The 23,439-nt window shown below is 47.7% G+C and overlaps 1 protein-coding gene across 6 annotated transcripts in view; it reads right to left on the reverse strand.

Annotated features, from left to right (window-relative positions):
• Positions 1 to 12,357: 12,357 nt before the first annotated feature.
• The window catches only part of LOC140398652 (sorting nexin-11-like), a 166,254-nt gene continuing 155,172 nt past the window's right edge, over positions 12,358 to 23,439 (reverse strand). For 4 of the 6 annotated variants that reach the window (XM_072487564.1, XM_072487560.1, XM_072487561.1 and 1 more), the window contains 2 exons: positions 21,725 to 21,925; positions 12,358 to 16,735 (listed from right to left, as the gene is read on the reverse strand). In XM_072487564.1, the coding sequence (XP_072343665.1) occupies positions 16,645 to 16,735; positions 21,725 to 21,925 (292 nt within the window). In that variant the 3' untranslated portion in view covers positions 12,358 to 16,644. Of the gene's footprint in view, positions 16,736 to 21,710; positions 21,926 to 23,439 lie in introns of all 6 variants that reach the window. The other 2 variants (XM_072487565.1, XM_072487563.1) reach the window with 1 other exon arrangement.

Here is a 23,439-nt window from a genome sequence, read left to right on the forward strand (position 1 = left end):
GTGTCTGCACTCTGTACCGGTGTCCGCACTCTGTACCGGTGTCTGCACCCTGTACCGGTGTCTGCTCTCTGTACCGGTGTCTGCACTCTGTACCGGTGTCTGCTCTCTGTACCAGAGTCTGCACTCTGCGCCGGTGTCTGCACCCTGTACCGGTGTCTGCACTATGTACCGGTGTCTGCACTCTGTACCGGTGTCTGCTCTCTGTACGGGAGTCTGCACTCTCCGCCGGTGTCTGCTCTCTGTACCGGAGTCTGCACTCTGCGCCGGTGTCTGCTCTCTGTACCGGTGTCTGCACTCTGTACTGGTGTCTGCTCCCTGTACCGGTGTCTGCACCCTGTACCGGTGTCTGCACTCTGTACCGGTGTCTGCACCCTGTACCGGAGTCTGCACTCTGTACCGGTGTCTGCACTCTGTACCGGTGTCTGCTCTCTGTACCGGTGTCTGCACCCTGTACCGGTGTCTGCACTCTGTACCAGTCTGCACTCTGTACCGGTGTCTGCTCTCTGTACCGGTGTCTGCACTCTGTACCGGTGTCTGCACTGTACAACAGTATCTGCACTCTGTACCGGAGTCTGCACTCTGTACCGGAGTCTGCACTCTGTACCAGTCTGCACTCTGTCCCGGTGTCTGCTCTCTGTACTGGTGTCTGCACTCTGTACCGGTGTCTGCTCTCTGTACTGGTGTCTGCACTCTGTACTGGTGTCTGCACCCTGTACCGGAGTCTGCACTCTGTACCGGTGTCTGCTCTCTGTACTGGTGTCTGCACCCTGTACCGGAGTCTGCACTCTGTACCGGTGTCTGCTCTCTGTACTGGTGTCTGCACCCTGTACCGGAGTCTGCACTCTGTACCGGAGTCTGCACTCTGTACCGGTGTCTGCTCTCTGTACTGGTGTCTGCACTCTGTACCGGTGTCTGCTCTCTGTACTGGTGTCTGCACTCTGTACTGGTGTCTGCACCCTGTACCGGAGTCTGCACTCTGTACCGGTGTCTGCTCTCTGTACTGGTGTCTGCACCCTGTACCGGAGTCTGCACTCTGTACCGGTGTCTGCACTCTGTACCGGTGTCTGCACTCTGTACCGGTGTCTGCACTCTGTACCGGTGTCTGCTCTCTGTACCGGTGTCTGCACTCTGTACCGGTGTCTGCACTCTGTACCGGTGTTTGCACTCTGTACCGGTGTCTGCACCCTGTACCGGTGTCTGCACTCTGTACCAGTGTCTGCACTCTGTACCAGTGTCTGCGCTCTGTACCGGTGTCTGCACTCTGTACCGGTGTCTGCGCTCTGTACCGGTGTCTGCTCTCTGTACCGGTGCCTGCTCTCTGTACCGGTGTCTGCACTCTGTACCGGTGTCTGCACTCTGTACCGGTGTCTGCTCTCTGTACCGGTGTCTGCACTCTGTACCGGTGTCTGCACTCTGTACCGGAGTCTGCACCCTGTACCGGTGTCTGCACTATGTACCGGTGTCTGCACTCTGTACCGGTGTCTGCTCTCTGTACGGGTGTCTGCTCTCTGTACCGGTGTCTGCACTCTGTACCGGTGTCTGCTCTCTGTACGGGTGTCTGCTCTCTGTACCGGTGTCTGCACTCTGCGCCTGTGTCTGCTCTCTGTACCGGAGTCTGCACTCTGCGCCGGTGTCTGCACTCTGTACCGGTGTCCGCACTCTGTACCGGTGTCTGCACCCTGTACCGGTGTCTGCTCTCTGTACCGGTGTCTGCACTCTGTACCGGTGTCTGCTCTCTGTACCAGAGTCTGCACTCTGCGCCGGTGTCTGCACCCTGTACCGGTGTCTGCACTATGTACCGGTGTCTGCACTCTGTACCGGTGTCTGCTCTCTGTACCGGAGTCTGCACTCTGCGCCGGTGTCTGCTCTCTGTACCGGTGTCTGCACTCTGTACTGGTGTCTCCTCCCTGTACCGGTGTCTGCACTCTGTACCGGTGTCTGCTCTCTGTACCGGTGTCTGCACTCTGTACCGGTGTCTGCTCTCTGTACCGGTGTCTGCACTCTGTACCGGTGTCTGCTCTCTGTACCGGTGTCAGCACTCTGTACCGGTGTCTGCACTCTGTACCGGAGTCTGCACTCTGTACCGGAGTCTGCAGTCTGTACCGGTGTCTGCTCTCTGTACTGGTGTCTGCACTCTGTACCGGTGTCTGCACCCTGTACCGGAGTCTGCACTCTGTACCGGTGTCTGCTCTCTGTACTGGTGTCTGCACCCTGTACCGGAGTCTGCACTCTGTACCGGTGTCTGCACTCTGTACCGGTGTCTGCACTCTGTACCGGTGTCTGCACCCTGTACCGGAGTCTGCACTCTGTACCGGTGTCTGCTCTCTGTACTGGTGTCTGCACCCTGTACCGGAGTCTGCACTCTGTACCGGTGTCTGCACTCTGTACCGGTGTCTGCACTCTGTACCAGTGTCTGCACTCTGTACCAGTGTCTGCGCTCTGTACCGGTGTCTGCACTCTACAACAGTATCTGCACTCTGTACCGGTGTCTGCACTCTGTACCGGTGTCTGCTCTCTGTACCGGTGTCTGCACTCTGTACCGGTGTCTGCGCTCTGTACCGGTGTCTGCACCCTGTACCGGTGTCTGCACTCTGTACCAGTGTCTGCACTCTGTACCAGTGTCTGCGCTCTGTACCGGTGTCTGCACTCTGTACCGGTGTCTGCACTCTGTACCGGTGTCTGCTCTCTGTACCGGTGTCTGCACTCTGTACCGGTGTCTGCTCTCTGTACCGGTGTCTGCACTCTGTACCGGTGTCTGCTCTCTGTACCGGTGTCAGCACTCTGTACCGGTGTCTGCACTCTGTACCGGAGTCTGCACTCTGTACCGGAGTCTGCAGTCTGTACCGGTGTCTGCTCTCTGTACTGGTGTCTGCACTCTGTACTGGTGTCTGCACCCTGTACCGGAGTCTGCACTCTGTACCGGTGTCTGCTCTCTGTACTGGTGTCTGCACCCTGTACCGGTGTCTGCACCCTGTACCGGAGTCTGCACTCTGTACCGGTGTCTGCTCTCTGTACTGGTGTCTGCACCCTGTACCGGAGTCTGCACTCTGTACCGGTGTCTGCACTCTGTACCGGTGTCTGCACTCTGTACCAGTGTCTGCACTCTGTACCAGTGTCTGCGCTCTGTACCAGTGTCTGCACTCTACAACAGTATCTGCACTCTGTACCGGTGTCTGCACTCTGTACCGGTGTCTGCTCTCTGTACCGGTGTCTGCACTCTGTACCGGTGTCTGCGCTCTGTACCGGTGTCTGCACCCTGTACCGGTGTCTGCACTCTGTACCAGTGTCTGCACTCTGTACCAGTGTCTGCGCTCTGTACCGGTGTCTGCACTCTGTACCGGTGTCTGCACTCTACAACAGTATCTGCACTCTGTACCGGTGTCTGCTCTCTGTACCGGTGTCTGCTCTCTGTACCGGTGTCTGCACTCTGTACCGGTGTCTGCTCTCTGTACCGGTGTCTGCACTCTGTACCGGTGTCTGCTCTCTGTACCGGTGTCTGCACTCTGTACCGGTGTCTGCACTCTGTACCGGAGTCTGCACCCTGTACCGGTGTCTGCACTCTGTACCGGTGTCTGCTCTCTGTACCGGTGTCTGCTCTCTGTACCGGTGTCTGCACTCTGTACCGGTGTCTGCACTCTGTACCGGTGTCTGCACTAGTGTCTGTACGAAGTCTTTGACATTTTCTTCACTTCATTACTATGTTGTAATCAAGTGAAGGTCAATTAATATATCCCTCCTACTGTCCTCATTGAAACCTTTGCTCACTGACTTCAGTTCCCGCTCTGAAAATGCCTCGATTTGGACATTTTCCTTCTTGTTTTTCAGATTCCCCCTCCACATCCTTGCCAATCTCTGTAAGGTCCCTCAGTCGCACAAACATGCAAAATCTCTGGGTGACTCTCCTCCAATCCTGGCCTCTCGTGTATCTCCATTTTCCTCCACTTCTCCATTGGTGGCCGTGCATTCAGCTGCCTGAGCCCCGAGCTCTGGACTTCATCCTGAACCCTCTGTGGTTCTTTATTCTTCTTTAAGGCGCCGCTCAAAACCTAACACATCTGTCCAACGTGCCTTGGTGTCAAATTTCCTTTGAAGTGTTTGGAACCTTTTATTATATTAAAGTCACTATATGAATGAAGGTTGTTTTCCATGAGCTAGGATCAGCTAATTGAACATTGATCCGTGATTAGCATTAGGGTTTCTGATGTAGCTGTCTCCTTCCTCAATTGTGTGTATAACTGAGTTGTACAAGCAAACACTAGACAATTTGTGGCACATATAGGGACACGCCAAGTGTTAATTTGATCCCAGGGAGTAAAGAGCAACCTCTAATTACCCTTCCTCTATCTCTGTCCTGTTCACAAACACAGAATTAAGAGGTTTGAAATGTGAAATGTGCAAAAAGTGAAGTTAAGTTTTGTATTTTATGAGATGTTGGCGTCACTGTCTGGGCGAGAATTTATTGTTTATCCCTCATTACCCTTGAGAAGGTGGTGGTCAGCTGCTTTCTTGTACCGCTGCAGTCCATGTGGTGTAGGTACACCCACAATGCTGTTAGAGATGGAGTTCCAGGATTTTGATCCAGGAATGGCAATATATTTCAAAGTCAGGATGTTCTGTGGCTTGGAGGGGAACTTGCAGATGGTGGTGTTCCCATACGTCTGCTGCCCTTTGTGGTGATCAAGCTTAGTTTACCGGACATTTTGAAGGGTTTGTTCACAGCTTCCATGTTGCTCCCAGTGCTTTCTTGAAGATTCTGAGATGTGTAGCAGTGCGATGATTTTTCTTTCTTCTTTTCTTATTGCTTACTCTTTAGGAACATACTTCCTGGTACCATGTGGTGAGGTGCCTTAAAATTTTAAGATTTCCACTCCTGCTGGTTCAGCACACTGGGCTAAATCGCTGCCTTTGAAAGCCGACCCAAGGCAGGCCAGCAGCACGGTTCGATTCCCGTACCAGCCTCCCCGAACAGGCGCCGGAATGTGGTGACTAGGGGCTTTTCACAGTAACTTCATTGAAGCCTACTTGTGACAATAAGCGATTTTCATTTCATTGGTGGCATGTGGTGACCTTTGTGAGATTGACTTCAGGTTGGAAGGTTTAGTGATTACAAAAATACTTGAAGCTCTTTTCATGAACTAAACTAACTTTATTCACACTATTTGATTTAGTGTTCAACACTTATTCCTATGGTAAACAAATAGATAATTAAACTACACTCACTAACACTATCTCTATATTCTAACTGTAACTACATTCTATCTTCTCTCGCTCTACAATGCACTCTGCTCCAGTCTCTTCTACCTCTGCTCCACTCTCTCCAGCTCTCCCAGAAGCCTAAGAATTAGTGTCTTTTATAGTAAAAGGTACCAGCCTCCCAGAACAGGCGCTGGAATATGGCGACTAGGGGCTTTTCACAGTAACTTCATTTGAAGCCTACATGTGACAATAAGCGATTTTCATTCATTTCATTTCAATATCCCTTAGCTCCATCTAGTGGCTAGTTTTAAGATAACATTAACTCTTCACATGCTGTACATTTGTATACTGTCACACCATTGTCCTTCTAGCTGGCAGATGTCGAGTTTGGAAGGTGCTGTCAAATGAGAATTGGTGAATTGCTGCAGTGCATCTTGTACCTGGTACACACGGCTGTCACTGTACGCTGGGGCTGAATAAGTTGGTAGATGGGTGTCGATCAACCGGGGCTCCTTTGTCCTGGATGGTGCGGAGCTTCTTGGGTGTTGTTGGAGCAGCGCTCATCCAGGCAAGTGGAGAGTTTCCATCATTCCTGACTTGTGCCTTGTAGATGGTGGACAGACATTGGGGAATCAGGTGGAGAGTTACTTACCATGGAATTCCCAGCTCTTGTAGCCACAGTATTTACGACAGGTTCAGCAGTTTATTATCAATGGTGATAGTGGGGATTCAACCTTAGAACATAGAACAGTACAGCACAGTTTAAGGTGCGAGGGGCAAGGTTTAGAGTTGATGTACGAGGTAGGTTTTTACGCAGAGGGTAGTGGGTGCCTGGAACTCGCTGCCGGAGGAGGTGGTGGAAGCAGGGACGATAGTGACATTTAAGGGGCATCTTGACAAATACATGAATAGGATGGGAATAGAGGGATACGGACCCAAGAAGTGTAGAAGATTGTAGTTTAGTCGGGCAGCATGGTCGGCACGGGCTTGGAGGGCCGAAGGGCCTGTTCCTGTGCTGTACGTTTCTTTGTTCTTCGTTCTTTTTTTCCCAGTACAGGCCCTTCAGCCCACGATGTTGTGCCAACCATTTATCCTAATCTAAGATAGTTATGAACAGAAATATTGCCCAATGTGATATTAATCCTTGCAGTCCAGAGACACCAGGTTTAAAACTCAGCTTTAAATATCAGACAATATAAAATTAATTATCTATATATCAAATAACCACTGCATCATTTCGTAGAATGCTATCATTTAAGAAAAGTCCCGAGCACCTCCGTAGTTTGTTGTGTTTCCTGCTTCTATTTCCACCTATTGATGGTGTAAGAGCAACTGAACACTTTGATTTACCAGCCTTATTACCTCGGCTGTATATAGCGACACCATATCCCAGCCAGGGATGGGGTCATTTCCCTTCAATCATGCCCAGGGACCACAATGCTGCAGTGACTGGGATTAATGTTTGGAGCAGAACTTGTGTGTGAAGATCCTTGTCCCATTGCTAATTGCTGGAGAAATCACTCTGCTTTTATCAGGATATGTTGCTGTAGTTTTGGTGATGAGTTCAGTTTGCTGTAATCTGTATAAATCCAACTAGGCACTGTTTGCTGTAAAATAGATGATTTTTTTCTGTAAAGTGGGTATCATTTGGTATAAATATCACCCACCTCCAACTCATTGTCAATATTCGCTTCATATTATCCCAGACAAGCAAGGGGCCAAGACAATGTCAGACTCCTGCTCATGACCCAGAGATTCTTGCAGGAAAGTGTACATGGGCAGCACGGTAGCACAGTTGCTTCACAGCAGCAGGGTCCCAGGTTCGATTCCCGGCTTGGGTCACTGTGCAGAGTCTGCACGTTCTCCCTGTGTCTGCGTGGGTTTATTCCGGGTGCTCCGGTTTCCTCCCACAAGTCCCGAAAGTCGTGCTGTTAGGTGACTTGGACATTCTGAATTCTCCCTCTGTGTACCCGAACAGGTGCTGTGGCGAGTGGGGCTTTTCACAGTAACCTCATTGCAGTGTTAATGTAAGCCTACTTGTGACAATAAAGATTATTATTATATGCATTGGATATTGAATAAGGGTTATGCTGCTCACCTGTGTCAAATATCTTGGCAGCACTCACTTGCTGGACTCACAGGAACAATGAACATTTGAGTGAGGTGCTGGCAAAGTTGGAAGCTACCTCACTGCAAGATACTTTCTTCTCCTGTGATGTTACCTTCCAGAGTTATACCACTTATACAGCCCGCTTGATTTTAAACTCATTGAATGGAATGGAGATCAGAAATAGAACAGAAAAGTCAGGAGCGTAATGGAATACTCTCCACTTGCCTGGATGAATGCAGCTCTAACAAAACTCAAGAAGCTCAACACCATCCAGGACAAAGCAGCCCCGCTTGATTGCTCCCCCTTAAATATTCATTCCCTCCACCACCGACACTCAGTGGCAGCTGTGTGTATCTAATACAAGATGCACAATAGCAACTCAGCAAGGCTCCCTCAACAGCACCTTCCAAACCACAACATCTACCGCCAAGGACAAGGCCAGCCAATGCATGGGAACACAATCAACCTGGAAGTTCCCTTCGAAGTCACATAATACCTTTACTTGGAGCTATATCGCCTTTCCTTCACTGTCCTGGAGTCAAAATCCTGGAATTCCCTTCCTCACAGCACTGTGGGTGTACCTACACCACACGGACTGCAGCGGTTCAAGAAGGCAGCTCACCATCACCTTCTCAAGGGCAATTAGGGATGGGCAATAAATGCTGGTCTAGGGCAGCACGGTGGTGCAGTGGATGGCATTGCTGCCTCACGGCGCCGAGGTCCCAGGTTCGATTCTGGCTCTGGGTCACCGTCCTTGTGGAGTTTACACATTTTCCCGTGTCTGCGTGGGTTTCGCCCCCACAACCCAAAAGATGTGCAGGGTAGGTGGATTAGCCACGCTAAATTGCCCCTTAATTGGAAAAAAATGAATTGGGTACTCTAAATTTATTTTTAAAATGTAAATAAATGCTGGTCTAGACAGCGATGCCCACTACCCATGAATGAATTTTTTTCAAAATGTGGAAACATGGGAAGTTCTGAACTTTTGTAGAAAAAGCATAAATGCAGAGTATTTCTTAAATGGTGAAAGATTGGGAAATGTTGAAGTCCAGAGGGACCTGGGTGTCCTGTTTCATGAGTCACTGAAAGCGAACACGCAGGTGCAGCGGGCGATAGGAAGGCTGACCGTTATTGAAAGAAGATATGACGAAAGGAGTTAAAGGTGTCTTGCTGCAATTGTACGGAGCCTTGGTGAGACCTGTCATGAGAATGGCGCTTTAAGAAATGTTTGCTGCTCATATTACTGCAGTGATGTCAGAGTGTGGATGGAGCTGGGCGGTCTGTCAGCTTTTTACTTTCGTTTTAGGCTGTTTGCTGCACGGTGTGGATTAGTTTAGTTTTCAGTGTTGGAGCTGAAGCCAGACCAAGCAGGTGTACTGATGTTCTCTCTGCCATCAAAAGACTATCTCTTGATCATTTGGTGAATTCAGAATTATAAATGTTTTCAGTAGTGACTTTAACCTGACGTGCTTCTGATAAAGGTTTTGTTTTTAAGTCGTATGGATGTTAAAAAGGAAAGCTTGAAGGTTTACTTAATGTTGAAGTCTTTGGGGGTTATATTTGAATTGATGGTTGCTAAGATGTTCACTGTATGTTTTAAAAAGTTTAACTTGAATAAACATTGTTTTGCTTTAAAAAATACTTTTCCATTTCTGCTCTACCACACCTGTAGAGTGGGCTGTGTGCTCCCCATACCACAATCCAGTAAAAGTTGTGGGTCAGGTGAACTCCATGATACACTTTGGGGTTCTCTAAACTCTGGCCCATAACAGACCACATCTGAAATATTATGTAAGTTTTGGTCTCCTTACCTAGAGGATGATATACTTTCCACAGAGGGAGTGCAATTAAGATTCACCGATACCGGTGATGGTGGGATTTTCCCTGGAGGAGAAATTGTGGAAACTTTTGAATTTAGAAAAATGAGACGATCTCATAGAAACATAGAAAATTCTTACTGGGCTCGACAGGGTAGATGCAGGAAGGATGTTTTCCCTGGCTGAGGGACACAGTCTCAGAATAAGGAGCAAGCCATTTAGGATTGAGATGAGGAATTTTGTCAATCAGAGGGTGGTGAATCTTTGGAATTCTTACCTCAGAGGTCTGTGGGGGTTCAGTATTGAGTATATTCAAAACAGAGATCAATAGATTTTTAGGTATTAAGGATACCAAGGAATTTGGGAGATCATGGGGGAAAATGGAGTTGAGGTAGAAAATCAGCCATGATTTTGAAAATGAAAATCGCCTGTCACAAGTAGGCTTCAAATGAAGTTACTGTGAAAAGCCCCTAGTTGCCACATTCCGGCACCTGTTCGGGGAGGCTGGTACGGAAATTGAACTGTGCTGCTGGCCTGCTTTCAAAGCCAGCGATTTAGCCCAGTGTGCTAAACCAGCCCCAGATCTTCTCGAGAAGGCTCGAATGGTGGAAGGTCGACATCTACTCCTATCCTAAATTCCACAGGATGGGTGCGACATCACTTGGGGATGCACATTGCTGAGATTCAAACTCCATTGTGTCAGTGCTCATGTCATCAGGGACCTTTTATGCGGACAATTGGAACACTGACAGTCACCTGACAGATATCAGCTTGTATAAACATTTATTAATACATTTTTAGAGAGCAGCTCAATTGTGAGCCCTTCTGGGAGACAAGGAGACTATAGAGCGAAGAGATCCTGCCCAGCAAAAGGATGAACCCTGCGTAGAATTCACTAAGAGGCAAAGTGGGACTAGCCATTTACGTACCGATTTGAAGAACCAAGCCAGATCTTCACTACTCGGGCTTAACTGCACCTCAGATGGAGCAAAGCTAGAAATATGTTGCTACAAGTAGTAAGCCATTGCGAATTCATCATCAGAAACTTCCAACCTCCTCAGTGAGCAAAAAGAGAAGGATAAGACCTGCAATGTCTCCAGCTTCCATCTTGAAACACTGGAGAAATTGTAATGATTTGGACTTTTAAAGAACACTTAAGTGCATGCTACCACTTTTGTAATCATTTTCTCTTGTGTGTGTGAGTGGGTGCGGTTGCGATTACATTCAGATGTTAAGAAATAAACATTTATTCCCTTTCTTAAACTTTAGAAAACCTGTCTTGTGTCTGCTCTTGAGAGTCACAGCATTAAAGGAGTTAAAGCGCCCTCTCCCCTGACTGCAAAACTTTCAAAAGGGAATTGGATGAATATTTGAAAAAGATGCAGGCTATGGGGAAATTGAGCAAATTGGCTTGCTCTTTCAGAGATGCAATGGGCTGAATGGCCTTCTTCTTCTGTACTGTATGGTTTTATGATAGAAGTAATTATTGTGATAGCATCAGTACTGAGCAACACTGTGACAAATTTCACAAGGGAGCATAGCATCAGGATTAATGGATACCAGGGAGTGATTGCAACACAGTAACCTAATCTTAAGGATCTTAAAATTAGATTACTGGGTGGAAATCTCTCCCTGCTATCATTTATAACATACTGGAGAACCATTTATTTTGTTTTTTGAGTGTATATCTCATGTTGGCTGTGTCAATCGATGGAAAGTGTCAGTGTGTTTCAATCTTGCTGATGTGCAATAATGTTCACAGTTGATGGATAAATGACTGTGACATCGTCACTCCAGGTCTAATTAGGAAATAATTTGTCGTTACTAGGAAGATTTTCCAGCCAATTGATGATGAACAGGGCTTTATTCTACAGCTGTACACCCCACAGAGCATATATCACAAGCAAATTCACTACGACTTTCACAAGCAATGATTTCCAGGTTTTATATTTTTTCCCACTTGTAAAATGTCAAAACATGTAAAAGGCATATATTATTATAATATTATTGGAGGAACTGTACTTCATTATAGTAAACTTGAAAGCACAGAGATCTGGAACAAAGAAAGGACCTGAAAAGGTAGTGGTATCAGATTCCATAGAAAGTTTAATGAGCTGTCCGTGTAGACTTTGCACATTCTCCCCGTGTCTGCGCGGGTCTCACCCCCACAATCCAAAGATGTTCAGGATAGGTGGATTGCTCACACTAAAATTGCACCTTAATTTGAAAAAAATGTTTTAAAAAGAAAGTTTAATGAGTCAATTGGGTGCACCTGAAAATAACTCATTTACAGAGTTTTAGGGAAAAGCCCAAGAGATTAAATTGGACATCTCTTTCAAAGGGCCGGCACAGACAAGATGGGCTGAATGGTTTAATTCTGTGATGGAAGATTCTATGACTCACCCATCTCTCTGCTTCTGTTGTCATTGCAGATCCCATGACAATATTTGAAGGGAGGCAGGGAGTTCTCCTGGTGAACATTTGTCTCTGAATCAGAGGCAGATTAAGTTGTCAAATGTATTCCTTTTACCTGACGCCCAGTGAGATGTTGCTGGGAGATGTAATGAGGGTCTGTGTAAATTACATCTGTCTTTTAGAAAAGTTATTCCACTCGAATAAGAATATGACATAGGAGGAGGCAGGACTGAAGGCATCCGGGTCTTAATAGCACCCTGGTCTGTTTATTTATTTTGCATTTTGGAGATATTCGGAATTCATAGAATCAATCAATCATAGAATCCCGACATTGCAGAAGGAGGCCATTTGGCCCATCAAGTCTGAACCAACGCTCCGAATGAGGCCCATTCGCCCGCCCTATCCTTGTAACCCCACCTATCATTTGGACACTTAGGGGCAATTCATCATCGTCAATCCATTTAACCTGCACATCTTTGGACTGTGGGAGGAAGCCGGGGGGGAAACCCATGCAAACACCGGGAGCAAGTGCAAACTCCACACACAGGTCACCCAAGGCCCGAATTGAACCCGGGTCCCTGGCACTGTGAGGCAGCGGTGCTAACCACTGTGCCACCATAATTCTATGGAAGAAAATGGCCGATTGGATCAGGAACATGAATCTGACCTCCTACTGCACTGTAGAGATTCTATTTTTGGGTGTAAGTGCGCACTGTGGGAAAATGAGAACGAGAGTAAAAGAATCTACACATTGTGGCTGGGGAGGGATGCTTATATTGCTGCTTGTGTGAGTAAATAAACACAAAATATCGATTACCATTCTGAATCTTTTCCGGTTCTCTTTTATTTAAATTACAGTATTCGTTCTGTGGTTACGGTGTCACTGGCAAGGCAAACATTTATTGCCCATCTGAGGCAATGCTGAGCCGTCTTCCTGAACTGCTGCAGATTGTGTAGTATACGCACACCCAGTAGCAATGAATGAAAGGCCAGTATATTTCCAGGTCAGGATGGTGTGTGATTTGGAGGAGAACTTACAGGTGGTGATGTTCTCCTGCACCTGCTGCCTTTGTCCTTCTCGGAGGTAATCTCGGTGACCAGCTTGGAAGATGCTATTGAAGGAACCGTGACAGGTTGCTGCAGTGACTCTTGTAGGTGGCACACACAGCTGCCACTGTGCGCTGGAAGGAGTGAATGTTTAAGGTGGTAAATGAGACCTCAATCAAGCAGGCAACTTTGTCCTGTGTTAAATAATTGTGTTCATACTCTTTATTTAATCAGCAGCCAGGTCATCAATCTCTAAAACAAAATACACAAACAGCATTTACCGAATTTGTTCTTTCTAGAGACCTGGTTACACCCGCTCTACCCTGGTTACACCCGAACTACCCTGGTTACACCCGCTCTACCCTGGTTACACCCGAACTACCCTGGTTACACCCGCTCTACCCTGGTTACACCCGAACTACCCTGGTTACACCCGAACTACCCTGGTTACACCCGCACTACCCTGGTTACACCCGCACTACCCTGGTTACACCCTGTCAGTGAAAGCGGTGCCCTTTCGTGCACAATTTCTCATTTGCTACAGATTTAAAACTGGGTCTCCATTTCTGATCTGTCTGTGTACATAATAATAATCTTTATTAGTGTCACAAGTAGGCTTACATTGACACTGCAATGAAGTTACAGTGAAAAGCCCCGAGTCACCACATTCCGGCGCCTGTTCGGGTACACAGAGGGAGAATTCAGAATGTCCAATTCGCCTAACAGCATGTCTTTCGGGACTTGTGGGAGGAAACCGGAGCACCCGGAGGAAACCCACGCAGGCACGGGGAGAACGCGCAGACTCTGCACGTTCTCCAGCCAGCTTCATATTCTACATAATCAAAGTGGGGAGGGAAGACGAATGGAGCTAGATCTTTCAGAAACCCGACCACAGCCACTTTACAGAACTTCACAATTTACCAGCACTGGTTTGTTGAAGTCAATATTTTCCTGCTTCTGTAGTAGAAAGATTTTTCTTACATTGTATCAAACATTTTGACCAGTCTTCCCATTGACCAGTTTTCCCATCATGCCATTACCTTATTCGGACCATATCACAGGCTCGGTGGGTCGCACTCTCACTTCTGATTCAGAACTTTGTTGTGGGTCCAAATTCCACTCCATGGCTTTGAGCACAAAACGCAAACTGACATTCCATGTCAGCACTGAGGGAGTGCCGCACTGTCAGAGGGTCAGTACTGACGGAGTGCCGCACTGTCAGAGGGTCAGTACTGAGGGAGTGCCGCACTGTCAGAGGGTCAGTACTGAGGGAGTGCCGCACTGTCAGAGGGTCAGTACTGAGGGAGTGCCGCACTGTCAGAGGGTCAGTACTGAGGGAGTGCTGCACTGTCAGAGGGTCAGTACTGAGGGAGTGCTGCACTGTCAGAGGGTCAGTATTGAGGGAGTGCCGCACTGTCAGAGGGTCAGTACTGAGGGAGTGCCGCACTGTCAGAGGGTCAGTACTGAGGGAGTGCCGCACTGTCAGAGGGTCAGTACTGAGGGAGTGCCGCACTGTCAGAGGGTCAGTACTGAGGGAGTGCTGCACTGTCAGAGGGTCAGTACTGAGGGAGCCGCACTGTCAGAGGGTCAGTACTGAGGGAGTGCTGCACTGTCAGAGGGTCATAACTGAGGGAGTGCCGCACTGTCAGAGGGTCAGTACTGGGGGAGTGCTGCACTGTCAGAGGGTCAGTACTGAGGGAGTGCCGCACTGTCAGAGGGTCAGTACTGAGGGAGCCGCACTGTCAGAGGGTCAGTACGGAGGGTGTACCGCACTGTCAGAGGGTCAGTACTGAGGGAGTGCCGCACTGTCAGAGGGTCAGTACTGAGGGAGCCGCACTGTCAGAGGGTCAGTACGGAGGGTGTACCGCACTGTCAGAGGAAGGAATTTTCAGAGGAGACATACCATGGTCCCATCGAAAAAGAAAGGCATCATGTCCTGGGCCAATATTTATCCCACAACTAACATAAATAATAATAATAACCTTTTATTGTCACAAGTATGAAGTTACTGTGAAAAGCCCCTAGTCGCCACATTCCGGCGCCTGTTTGGGGAGGCTGGAACGGGAATTGAACCAGCGCTGCTGGCTGTTCTGCATTACAAACCAGCTGTCTAGCCCAGGGGCTGGTTTAGCACAGGGCTAAAATAGCTGGCTTTTAAAGCAAACCAACGCAAGCCAGCAGCACGGTTCAATTCCCGTACCAGCCACCCCGAACAGGCGCCGGAATGTGGCGACTAGGGGCTTTTCAGAGTAACTTCATTTGAAGCCTACTCGTGACAATAAGCGATTTTCATTTCATTTTTTTCATTTAATTTCACTGGGCTAAACCAGCCGCTTATTAAAACAGATAATGATCCGGTTGCTGTGTGTGGGATCATGCTGTGCGTAAGTTGGCTCCAGTTTCCTCCGTTCAAACAGTGAGTACTCTTCATTGGCCTTTTGAGAATAAGTCTTTAATTTTTCATATGCTGGCTTGATTTCTAGCTGCAGTGTGTGAAGCACACCATCCTTGGATGCCATTTTATTCTTCAGCAGCACGTTGTCCCACAATCTCAGGGCTCTTGCAGTTAGCAGGGCCACTTCTGCACACAGCCATAATGTGATTTACAAGCAGAAAAACCACCTCCCCTGGCGTCACTGATGCCTCCATCACCCTTCAGTTGTGGAGATTTAATGGCACCTGTGGAAATGAGGGTGGGTCGTTTGTTCCTAAACTCCCCTTTGTCGTGTCCCCCAATCCGTAGTTCCATCAATCTTAATGAGCAAGAACGGAAGCATTAATTGAGCTGAAGGTTACAAAAGCTGATTCATGCAACAAATATTGCACTGCTCTACGCACACCCACACAGAAGGTGAGTCAGCCATTTAACAGGACTTAAGCACTCTCCATAGATACATAGATATGCACAATGTAGCTTCTCTGTACAGCAACCACTTGCATTTATATTGCACCTTAATGTTGTAAAACATCCCAAGCTGCTTCAATGGACTGTCATCAGATACAGTTTGACAACCGAGCCACATATGGAGATATTAGGTCAAGATCTTGGTCAAGGAGGTAGGTTTTTAAAAAATAAACTTAGAATACCCAATTAATTTTTTTCCAATTAAGGGGCAATTTAGCGTGGCCTATCCACCTAGCCTGCACATCTTTGGGTTGTGGGGGCGAAACCCACACAAACACGGGGAGAATGAGCAAACTCCACGCGGACAGTGACCCAGAGCTGGGATGGAACCTGGGGCCTCGTCGCCGTGAGGCAGCAGTGCTACCCACTGCGCCGCCATGCTGCCCTAAAGAGGTAGGTTTATGGAGTGTCTTGGAGGAAGAGTGAGAGGTAGGGAGGTGGAGTGGTTTAGGGAGGGAATTCCAGAGTTCAAGGCCCAGGCAGCTGAAGCATGGCTGCCCATAGTGAATTGATGAAAACTGGTGCTTGGATAAGAGGCCAAATTGCAGAGATATTGAAGGTTTGGGGAGGGGGGCTGTCGGTGAATACAGAGATAGGGAGAGGTGATGCCAAGGAGGGATTTGAAAACAAGGATGAGAATTTTAAAATCAAAGTGTCGCTAGACCAGGCGTCAATGCAGGTCATCAAGCACAGAGGGTGGCAGGTGAACAGTGCTTTTTATAAATTAGGACACAGGCAGCAGAGATTTGGACGAGTTGATGTGGGAGGCGGAAGGTTGGAGGCTGACCAGAAACCATTGGAATAGTTGGGTTTGGAGGTAACAGAAGCATAATATCTCCCTCACAGGACGATGAGGCATCCAGCTCACATCACAGTCCACAAATGCCCCGTATTAAAAGGTATTCTTGAATTTGCTGGGAATTCTTTCATTAGTCTAGCTTTGCTACCCTATTATTGAAATAAGCAGTAAATGTCAATCGATTCAAAGTTGCTTCACGAGGCAACTGTCCAATATTTTGGTGTCATACAGCCCAGAATCACAGCTACATATCAGCCTGTCAGTATTTTAACTACTCTGAGTGACAGGAATCATTGCAGGCCTAGGATCTGGGTAATTTCACAATAATGCAGAATATATCATTCCAACTTGGTCCTCATATTCCGTCCGAGGCAGCTGACTCTTCCTGTGTTGCAGGGACCTCGCTGCCGGTTTCGATGTCACTCGCCAGAATGTGAGAGGGTGAGCTAGTTGCAAACAGAAAGTATGCGAGTCAGTTCCTGAGGCATCATTTAGATTTGAATCACAGCCTAGCAGAAGATAATGCTATCCTGTCAGAATTCAGCAATCAGGATCCAGTGGGCATGCATTGTGAAGGAATGAGAATCGGTGCTGTAATCCTCTACCCAAATCGTTCCTCATCCCACGATCCCAAAATGAGAATGGTGCTTCCCTTATGTAGAGATACATTCAGTCAAGCAGCTGCTCACCTGCGTCAACCTGTGACTGATGTAGCGAGGATGAGGAGCAGATGCCATCTACCGCTCACCTGGGCACGATCCTTGGCAGTGCAGTAACTGCAGCACAGTCGTGTAATGATTATATTACCAGATCAGCAATCCAGAGACCCTGAACCAATCATCGCGAGGACACAAACTCAAACCCTAATTTGGGAATTTGAATTCTGTTTTTAAAAATATGCAAAGTTAAATCCTAGCTCCGGTGTCATAGAAAACCAAATGGGTCACTTTAGTAAACTCACCACCCTTATCCCAATCTGACCTTTATGGGACTCCAGAATCAACTCTTAACTGCCTCCTGAAGTGTTCTAACAAGCCATGACCAGCAAATCATGCCTGAGAATTAATTTTTTAAAAAATTATAAAGGAATGAAAAATTACAGAAGAAAAGACCCTTGCCGATGAGTGTCCTCCATATTTCAGATAGAAAGGTTATTGCTTTAGCATTTCCTTTCATCTGATCGAGGAGCGGACTGATCATTCTGTGCCAGTGTGAGGCAGCATCACATCGCACCAGAAATCACGGGCGAGATTCTCCGACCCCCCCGCCGGGTCGGAGAATCGCCGGGGGCTGGCGTGAATCCCGCCCCCGCCGGTTGCCGAATTCTCCGGCACCGGATATTCGGCTGGGGGTGGGAATCGCGCCACGCCAGTCGGCGCCCCCCCCCCCCCCCCCCGGCGACACTCCGGCCCGCGATGGGCCGAAGTCCCGCTGCTGGAATGCCTGTCCCGCCGGCGAGAATCAAACCATCTCTCTTCCCAGCAGGACTAGGCGGCGCGGGCGGGCTCCGGGGTCCTGGGTGGGGGGGGGGGGGGGCAATCTGGCCCCGGGGGGTGCCCCCATGGTAGCCTGGCCTGCGATCGGGGCCCACCGATCCGCAGGTGGGCCTGTGCCTGAGCTTTGATTAAATTCAATGTCCCAGTCTTCCCTTTCTGGGGAAGAGAATTTCACAGACTAATGACTCTTTGGGAGAAGAAAATTCTCCATATCCCAGTCTTAAATGGTCGGCCTCTTATTCTTAAACTGTGCCCCTAGTCCTTTCGGCCCTGGCTGGCGTGGTGCCAAAGGCCTTTCCCGCCAGTCGGCGGCGCGCCAACCACTCCGGCGCAGGCCTAGCACCTCAAGGTGGGGGCTTGGCCCCTAAACGTGCGGAGAAATCCGCACCTTTGGGGTGGCCCGACGCCGGAGTGGCGTGATCCCCCGCCCCGCCGGGTAGGGGAGAATCCTGGCCCACATTCTCATCTGATTTCTTGTCAAATTAATAATTTCCTACAGGACACCTATTTTTCTTTCCAGTTTTTCCTCTCCTTTATCTAGGCCCATTAACTCACGTTCTCATTCTGACTCAGAAGTTTGTGATTTCAAATCCCTTCTAGAAATATATTTCAGTCTGCACTTCAGTGCAACTCTGAGGGTGCTCTGCACTGTCAGAGGTGCCATCTTTAAGATGAGATACTAAATAGACCTGTCTGTTCTCCCTGGTGGATGTAAAATATCCCATGCCATTGTTTTGAAGATGTGCAGTAGAATTCTCCCTGGTGTTCAGGCCTCTATTTAGCCGTCAATCAACACCTCAAAACAGCCGATCTGATTATCACATTGCTGTTTCTGGGAGTTTGCTTAGAGCAAATTGGCTGCTTCATTTCCGACATCACAACAGTGACCACACTTCAAAAGAAATACTACATTGCCTGTAAGACTTTGTGATGTTGTGAGGTTATGTAAGGTGCTTTATAAATGTTTACGTCTTTCTGCCTCGTGAGGTACTGTTCTAACAGGGAGACCCAGAATTCTAGAACCTTGTTGACAGTGACAGTGGATGTCAGGCAGACTGTTGACTATTACAGGTTAACCCGATCCTGTCCTAATCGGACATCTACACAGATGCATTTCCCAACAGCAGGGCCTCTAGTCAGTGATCCCGGGCTGATTTTGCCATTTGGCCTTTAACTGCTACCCAGGGTAAAACACGCTGCTGGAGCAGAGGCCAACAATCATCATGGCTTAGCTCAGCATTGGCACTCAGAAAGAGCTTCAGAGAGTCTGCCAAAACGTCCTTTTCAAACGTACAATACACTGAACACAGGTTTATGGCTCTTTGGAGACCAAAGACAGGGTTGAGGAAAAGGAATTTGCTAACAGAGACAGACAGAGAAGCAACAAGCTTACTGCTGATGAAAAATCAGTGAAAGCTACTGGAGATTGCAACACAACTGTTCCTTTATGTCACAGAATTGATTGGGCTCTAATTGGACTTTGGCAGGAATGCAAAACAGACTGTCCATCTCATTGACTAGCGTCAGTGGAAGTAAATATCAAGGTGGTGGGCTGGAAGGTGGATCTGAACTGGCCACAGATGTGATACCAGGGGTTTTGCATATTCACAGTCATTCCTTATATCATGAAGTCTTACAGCTTAGGAGGAGGCCATTCAGCCAATCATTCATGTGCTGCTTCTTTTTGTTAATATAAATTTACAGTACCCTATACTTTTTTCCAATTAAGGGGAATTTAGCGTGTCCAGTTCACCTACCCTGCACATGTTTGGGTTGTGGGGGTGAGACCCATGCAGACACAGGGAGAATGTGCAAACTCCACACGGACCTCTGCTGCTTCTTTGAAACAGCTTTTCAATTTGTCTTCCTTTTCTTTCCCTATACACCTAAAAATTGTTCTTTGCGCATTTATCCAATTCCATTTTTAAAAAAGTTACTACTGAACCTTGTCTCACTGTTATTTAAGGGGGTGTATTCCAGGAAAAGAAGTCACAGGAAACACAGGCGATAGGAACAGGAGGAGGACATTTATCTCTTCGAGCCTGCTCCGCCATTGAACAAGATCATGGCTGGTCTGGCTGTGGTCTCAATGCTGCTGTGCAGTCAGCTCCACAGAACCCATGACTCCCTTGTCTATCAAAAATCTAACTCAGCTTTGATTAAATTCAATATCCCAGTCTTCCCTTTCTGGGGAGGAGAATTTCACAGACTAATGACTCTTTGGGAGAAGAAAATTCTCCATATCCCAGTCTTAAATGGTTGGCCTCTTATTCTTAAACTGTGCCCCTAGTTCTTCGTCTCTTCCGCAGGTAGAGGCATCCTCGCGATATTTGCCCTAACAAATTCCCTCGGGACCTTACACACTTCAATAAGATCACTTCTCAATCTTCTGACCTCCAATGGGCATAGGCCCAACCTTTCCCACCCCAGGAGTCAGGCGAGTGAACCTTCTCTGTTTTGCTTTTAAGGCAATTATATCAAATAATTACATCAAAACTGTACACAGTATTCCAGATGTGGTCTCACCAACGCCCTGTACAGCTGCAGTAAAATGTCTCTACTTTTATATTCATTTCCTCTTGCAATAAATTGCAATTTTCCAATTTGCCTTCCTAATCATTTGCTCTACCTGCAGACTAAGCTTTTGTGCATCTTCTACCAGGACAATCAGATACCGCTGTATCAGGTATTGGGTTCTGCGATCACCCTCTATTTAAACAGTATTTCTAATCTTCCTACCATAGTGGACAGATTCATATTTTCCCTCATTGTGCTCCAGATTTTTGCCCAATGGCTTAACCTGGCACTATCCCTTTACAAACTCTCTGCCTCCTCTTGACAACTTTCTTCCCTACCTACCTTCGTGTCATCGGCAATTTTCCGATACATTCCCAAAGCTCCCATACATTCGATCCCTTCATCTAAATTATTGATGCAGATTGTAAATACTTGTCGCATCAGCACCGATGGTATCCCATTTGTTATATCTTGCCAACCCAAAAAAGATCCATTTATGCCTGCTTCTCTTTAGCTTTTGTTTTTAAATTTAGAGTACCCAATTCATTTTTTCCAATTAAGGGGCAATTTAGCGTGGCCAATCCACCTAGCCTGCACATCTTTGGGTTGTGGGGGCGAAACCCACGCAGACACGGGGAGAATGCGCAAACTCCACACAGACAGTGACCCAGAGCCGGGATCAAACCTGGGATCTCGGCGCCGTGAGGCAGCAGTGCTAACCACTGCGCCACTGTGCTGCCCCTGCTTCCTCTGAGCTAATCAATCCTTTATCTATGCCATTGATACCTCCTACATCATGTAACCTTATCTTGTGGAGTAATCTTTGATGTAGCATGTGCCTTCTGCAAACTCAAGTACTCTATGTACAGCTTTCCCTTGATCCACTTTCTGAATGCTTCATTAAAATGCTCTAATAAATTAGTTAAACACAATTTCCCTTTCACAAACTCATGGTGACTGTGCCTTATCAAATTATGATTTTCTGAGTATCCTGCTACACTCCCTCCTTAATGATGGATTCTGGGGGCAGCATGGTGGCGCAGTGGTTAGCACTGCTGCCTCATGGCGCCGAGGTCCCAGATTCGATCCCGGCTCTGGGTCACTGTCCGTGTGAAGTTTGCACATTCTCCCCGTGTTTGCGTGGGTTTCGCCCCCACAACCCAAAGATGTGCAGGCTAGGTGGATTGAACACGCTAAATTGCCCCTTAATTGGAAAAAATGAATTGGGTACTCTACATTTTTAAAAAATTTTAAATAAATAAATAAAATGATGGATTCTAGCGATTTCCCTATGATTATTTCCCCCTGGCTGTTTTGCCAGTTGGTGTTGGGTTTCTTTCATGTGTGCGAGGTGGTGTAAAGTTAACATGCAGTTTGGTAACCACCTTTCCCGCCTCTTAATACTCACAAGCCACCGATTACCTTTCACACTCGTAGCCGACAGCCCCAGCATCCTCTCTGGGCAGAACGCTCTTCCTGCACATGGCGTGTTCCAGGATGGCTTCATTGACAGAGAAGGGAGTATGGCCCTGAACACAAGACTCAATCTGCGCTGCGGACAGCTGCGTTTGCAGGAAGAGGTGCAGCTGACTGTCAGACAGAAAGACCGTCGTATGGAGAACCCTAAAAGAGAAAAAGGACTGCATTCATATAGTGCCTTTCACAACCTTGGGACATCTCAAAGCCCTTAATTGTTGATACACGTTCAAAGTATAGTCACTTTTTTAACAGAGAAACACAGCAGTCAAAAAGGTTCTCATGAACAGTAATGGAATAATACACAGATCAACTTCTTTTTAAGTGATGTTAAATGTTGGCCTTGATGCCAGGGAAAACGATCATGTTCTTCTTCAAATACTGCAATGGGAATGTGAGACACTGGGCCAAACCTTGGCTTTAATGTCTCATCCAAAAGAGAGCACCTCTAACAATACAGCATTCCCCCACTGAGACACCCAGAGGGGCTGGTTTAGCATAGGGCTAAATCTCTGGCTTTTAAAACAGACCAAGGCAGGCCAGCAGCACGGTTCAATTCCCGTACCAGCCTCCCCGAACAGGCGCCGGAATGTAGCGACTTGGGGCTTTTCACAGTAACTTCATTTGAAGCCTACTTGTGACAATAAGCGATTTTCATTTTTCAGAGTGTTTTTTGAGTTAACCTAGATATTTGAGTTCAAGTCATAGATCATAGAATTTACAGTGCAGAAGGAGGCCATTCGGCCCATCGAGTCTGCACCGGCTCTTGGAAAGAGCACCCTACCCAAGGTCAACACCTCCACCCTATCCCCATAACCCAATAACCCCACCCAACATGAAGGGCAATTTTGGACACTAAGGGCAATTTATCATGGCCAATGCACCTAACCTGCACATCTTTGGACTGTGGGAGGAAACCGGAGCACCCGGAGGAAACCCACGCACACACGGGGAGGATGTGCAGACTCCGCACAGACAGTGACCCAAGCCGGAATCGAACCTGGGACCCTGGAGCTGTGAAGCAATTGTGCTATCCACAATGCTACCGTGCTGCCCAAAGTCTCAAGTCTCGAGAGTGGGACTTGATCCCGCAACCTTCTGACTGAAAGTTGAGAGTGTGCCTCACTCGGCCACGACTGAAAGACCAAGAAGTGGGAAAGGAAATATCCAGTCACCAAGAAATTCAATAGGGAATTTAGAAGCAAGGCCTTCACCCAGTGGTAAAAATGGGGAAGCCACTACTACAGGATGTGGTTGAAGCAAATAATAGATGCATTTAGGGAGAAGCTAGACAAGCATATGAGGGAGAAGGGAGTAGAGTGTTACAATGGTAGATTTAAAGGGGATAAGGTGGGCGAGAGCTCGCGTGGCGCATAAATACCGGCATCAACTGGTTGGGCCGAATGGTCTGGTTCTGTGTTGTAATGTGGGTAATCCTTTTTTTTAAATTTAAAGTACCCAATTCTTTTTTCCCAATTAAGGGGCAATTTAGAGTGGCCAATTCACCTAGCCTGCACATCTTTGGGTTGTGGGGGTGAGACCCACGCAGACACGGGGAGAATGTGTAAACTTCACATGGACAGACCCGGGGCTGAGATGGAACTTGGGACCTCGGCGCCATGAGGCAGCAGTGCTAGCCACTGCATCACTGTGCTGCCCCA

Source organism: Scyliorhinus torazame, chromosome 21 (assembly GCF_047496885.1).
Source record: "Scyliorhinus torazame isolate Kashiwa2021f chromosome 21, sScyTor2.1, whole genome shotgun sequence".
NCBI classification, from domain to species: Eukaryota; Metazoa; Chordata; class Chondrichthyes; order Carcharhiniformes; family Scyliorhinidae; genus Scyliorhinus; species Scyliorhinus torazame.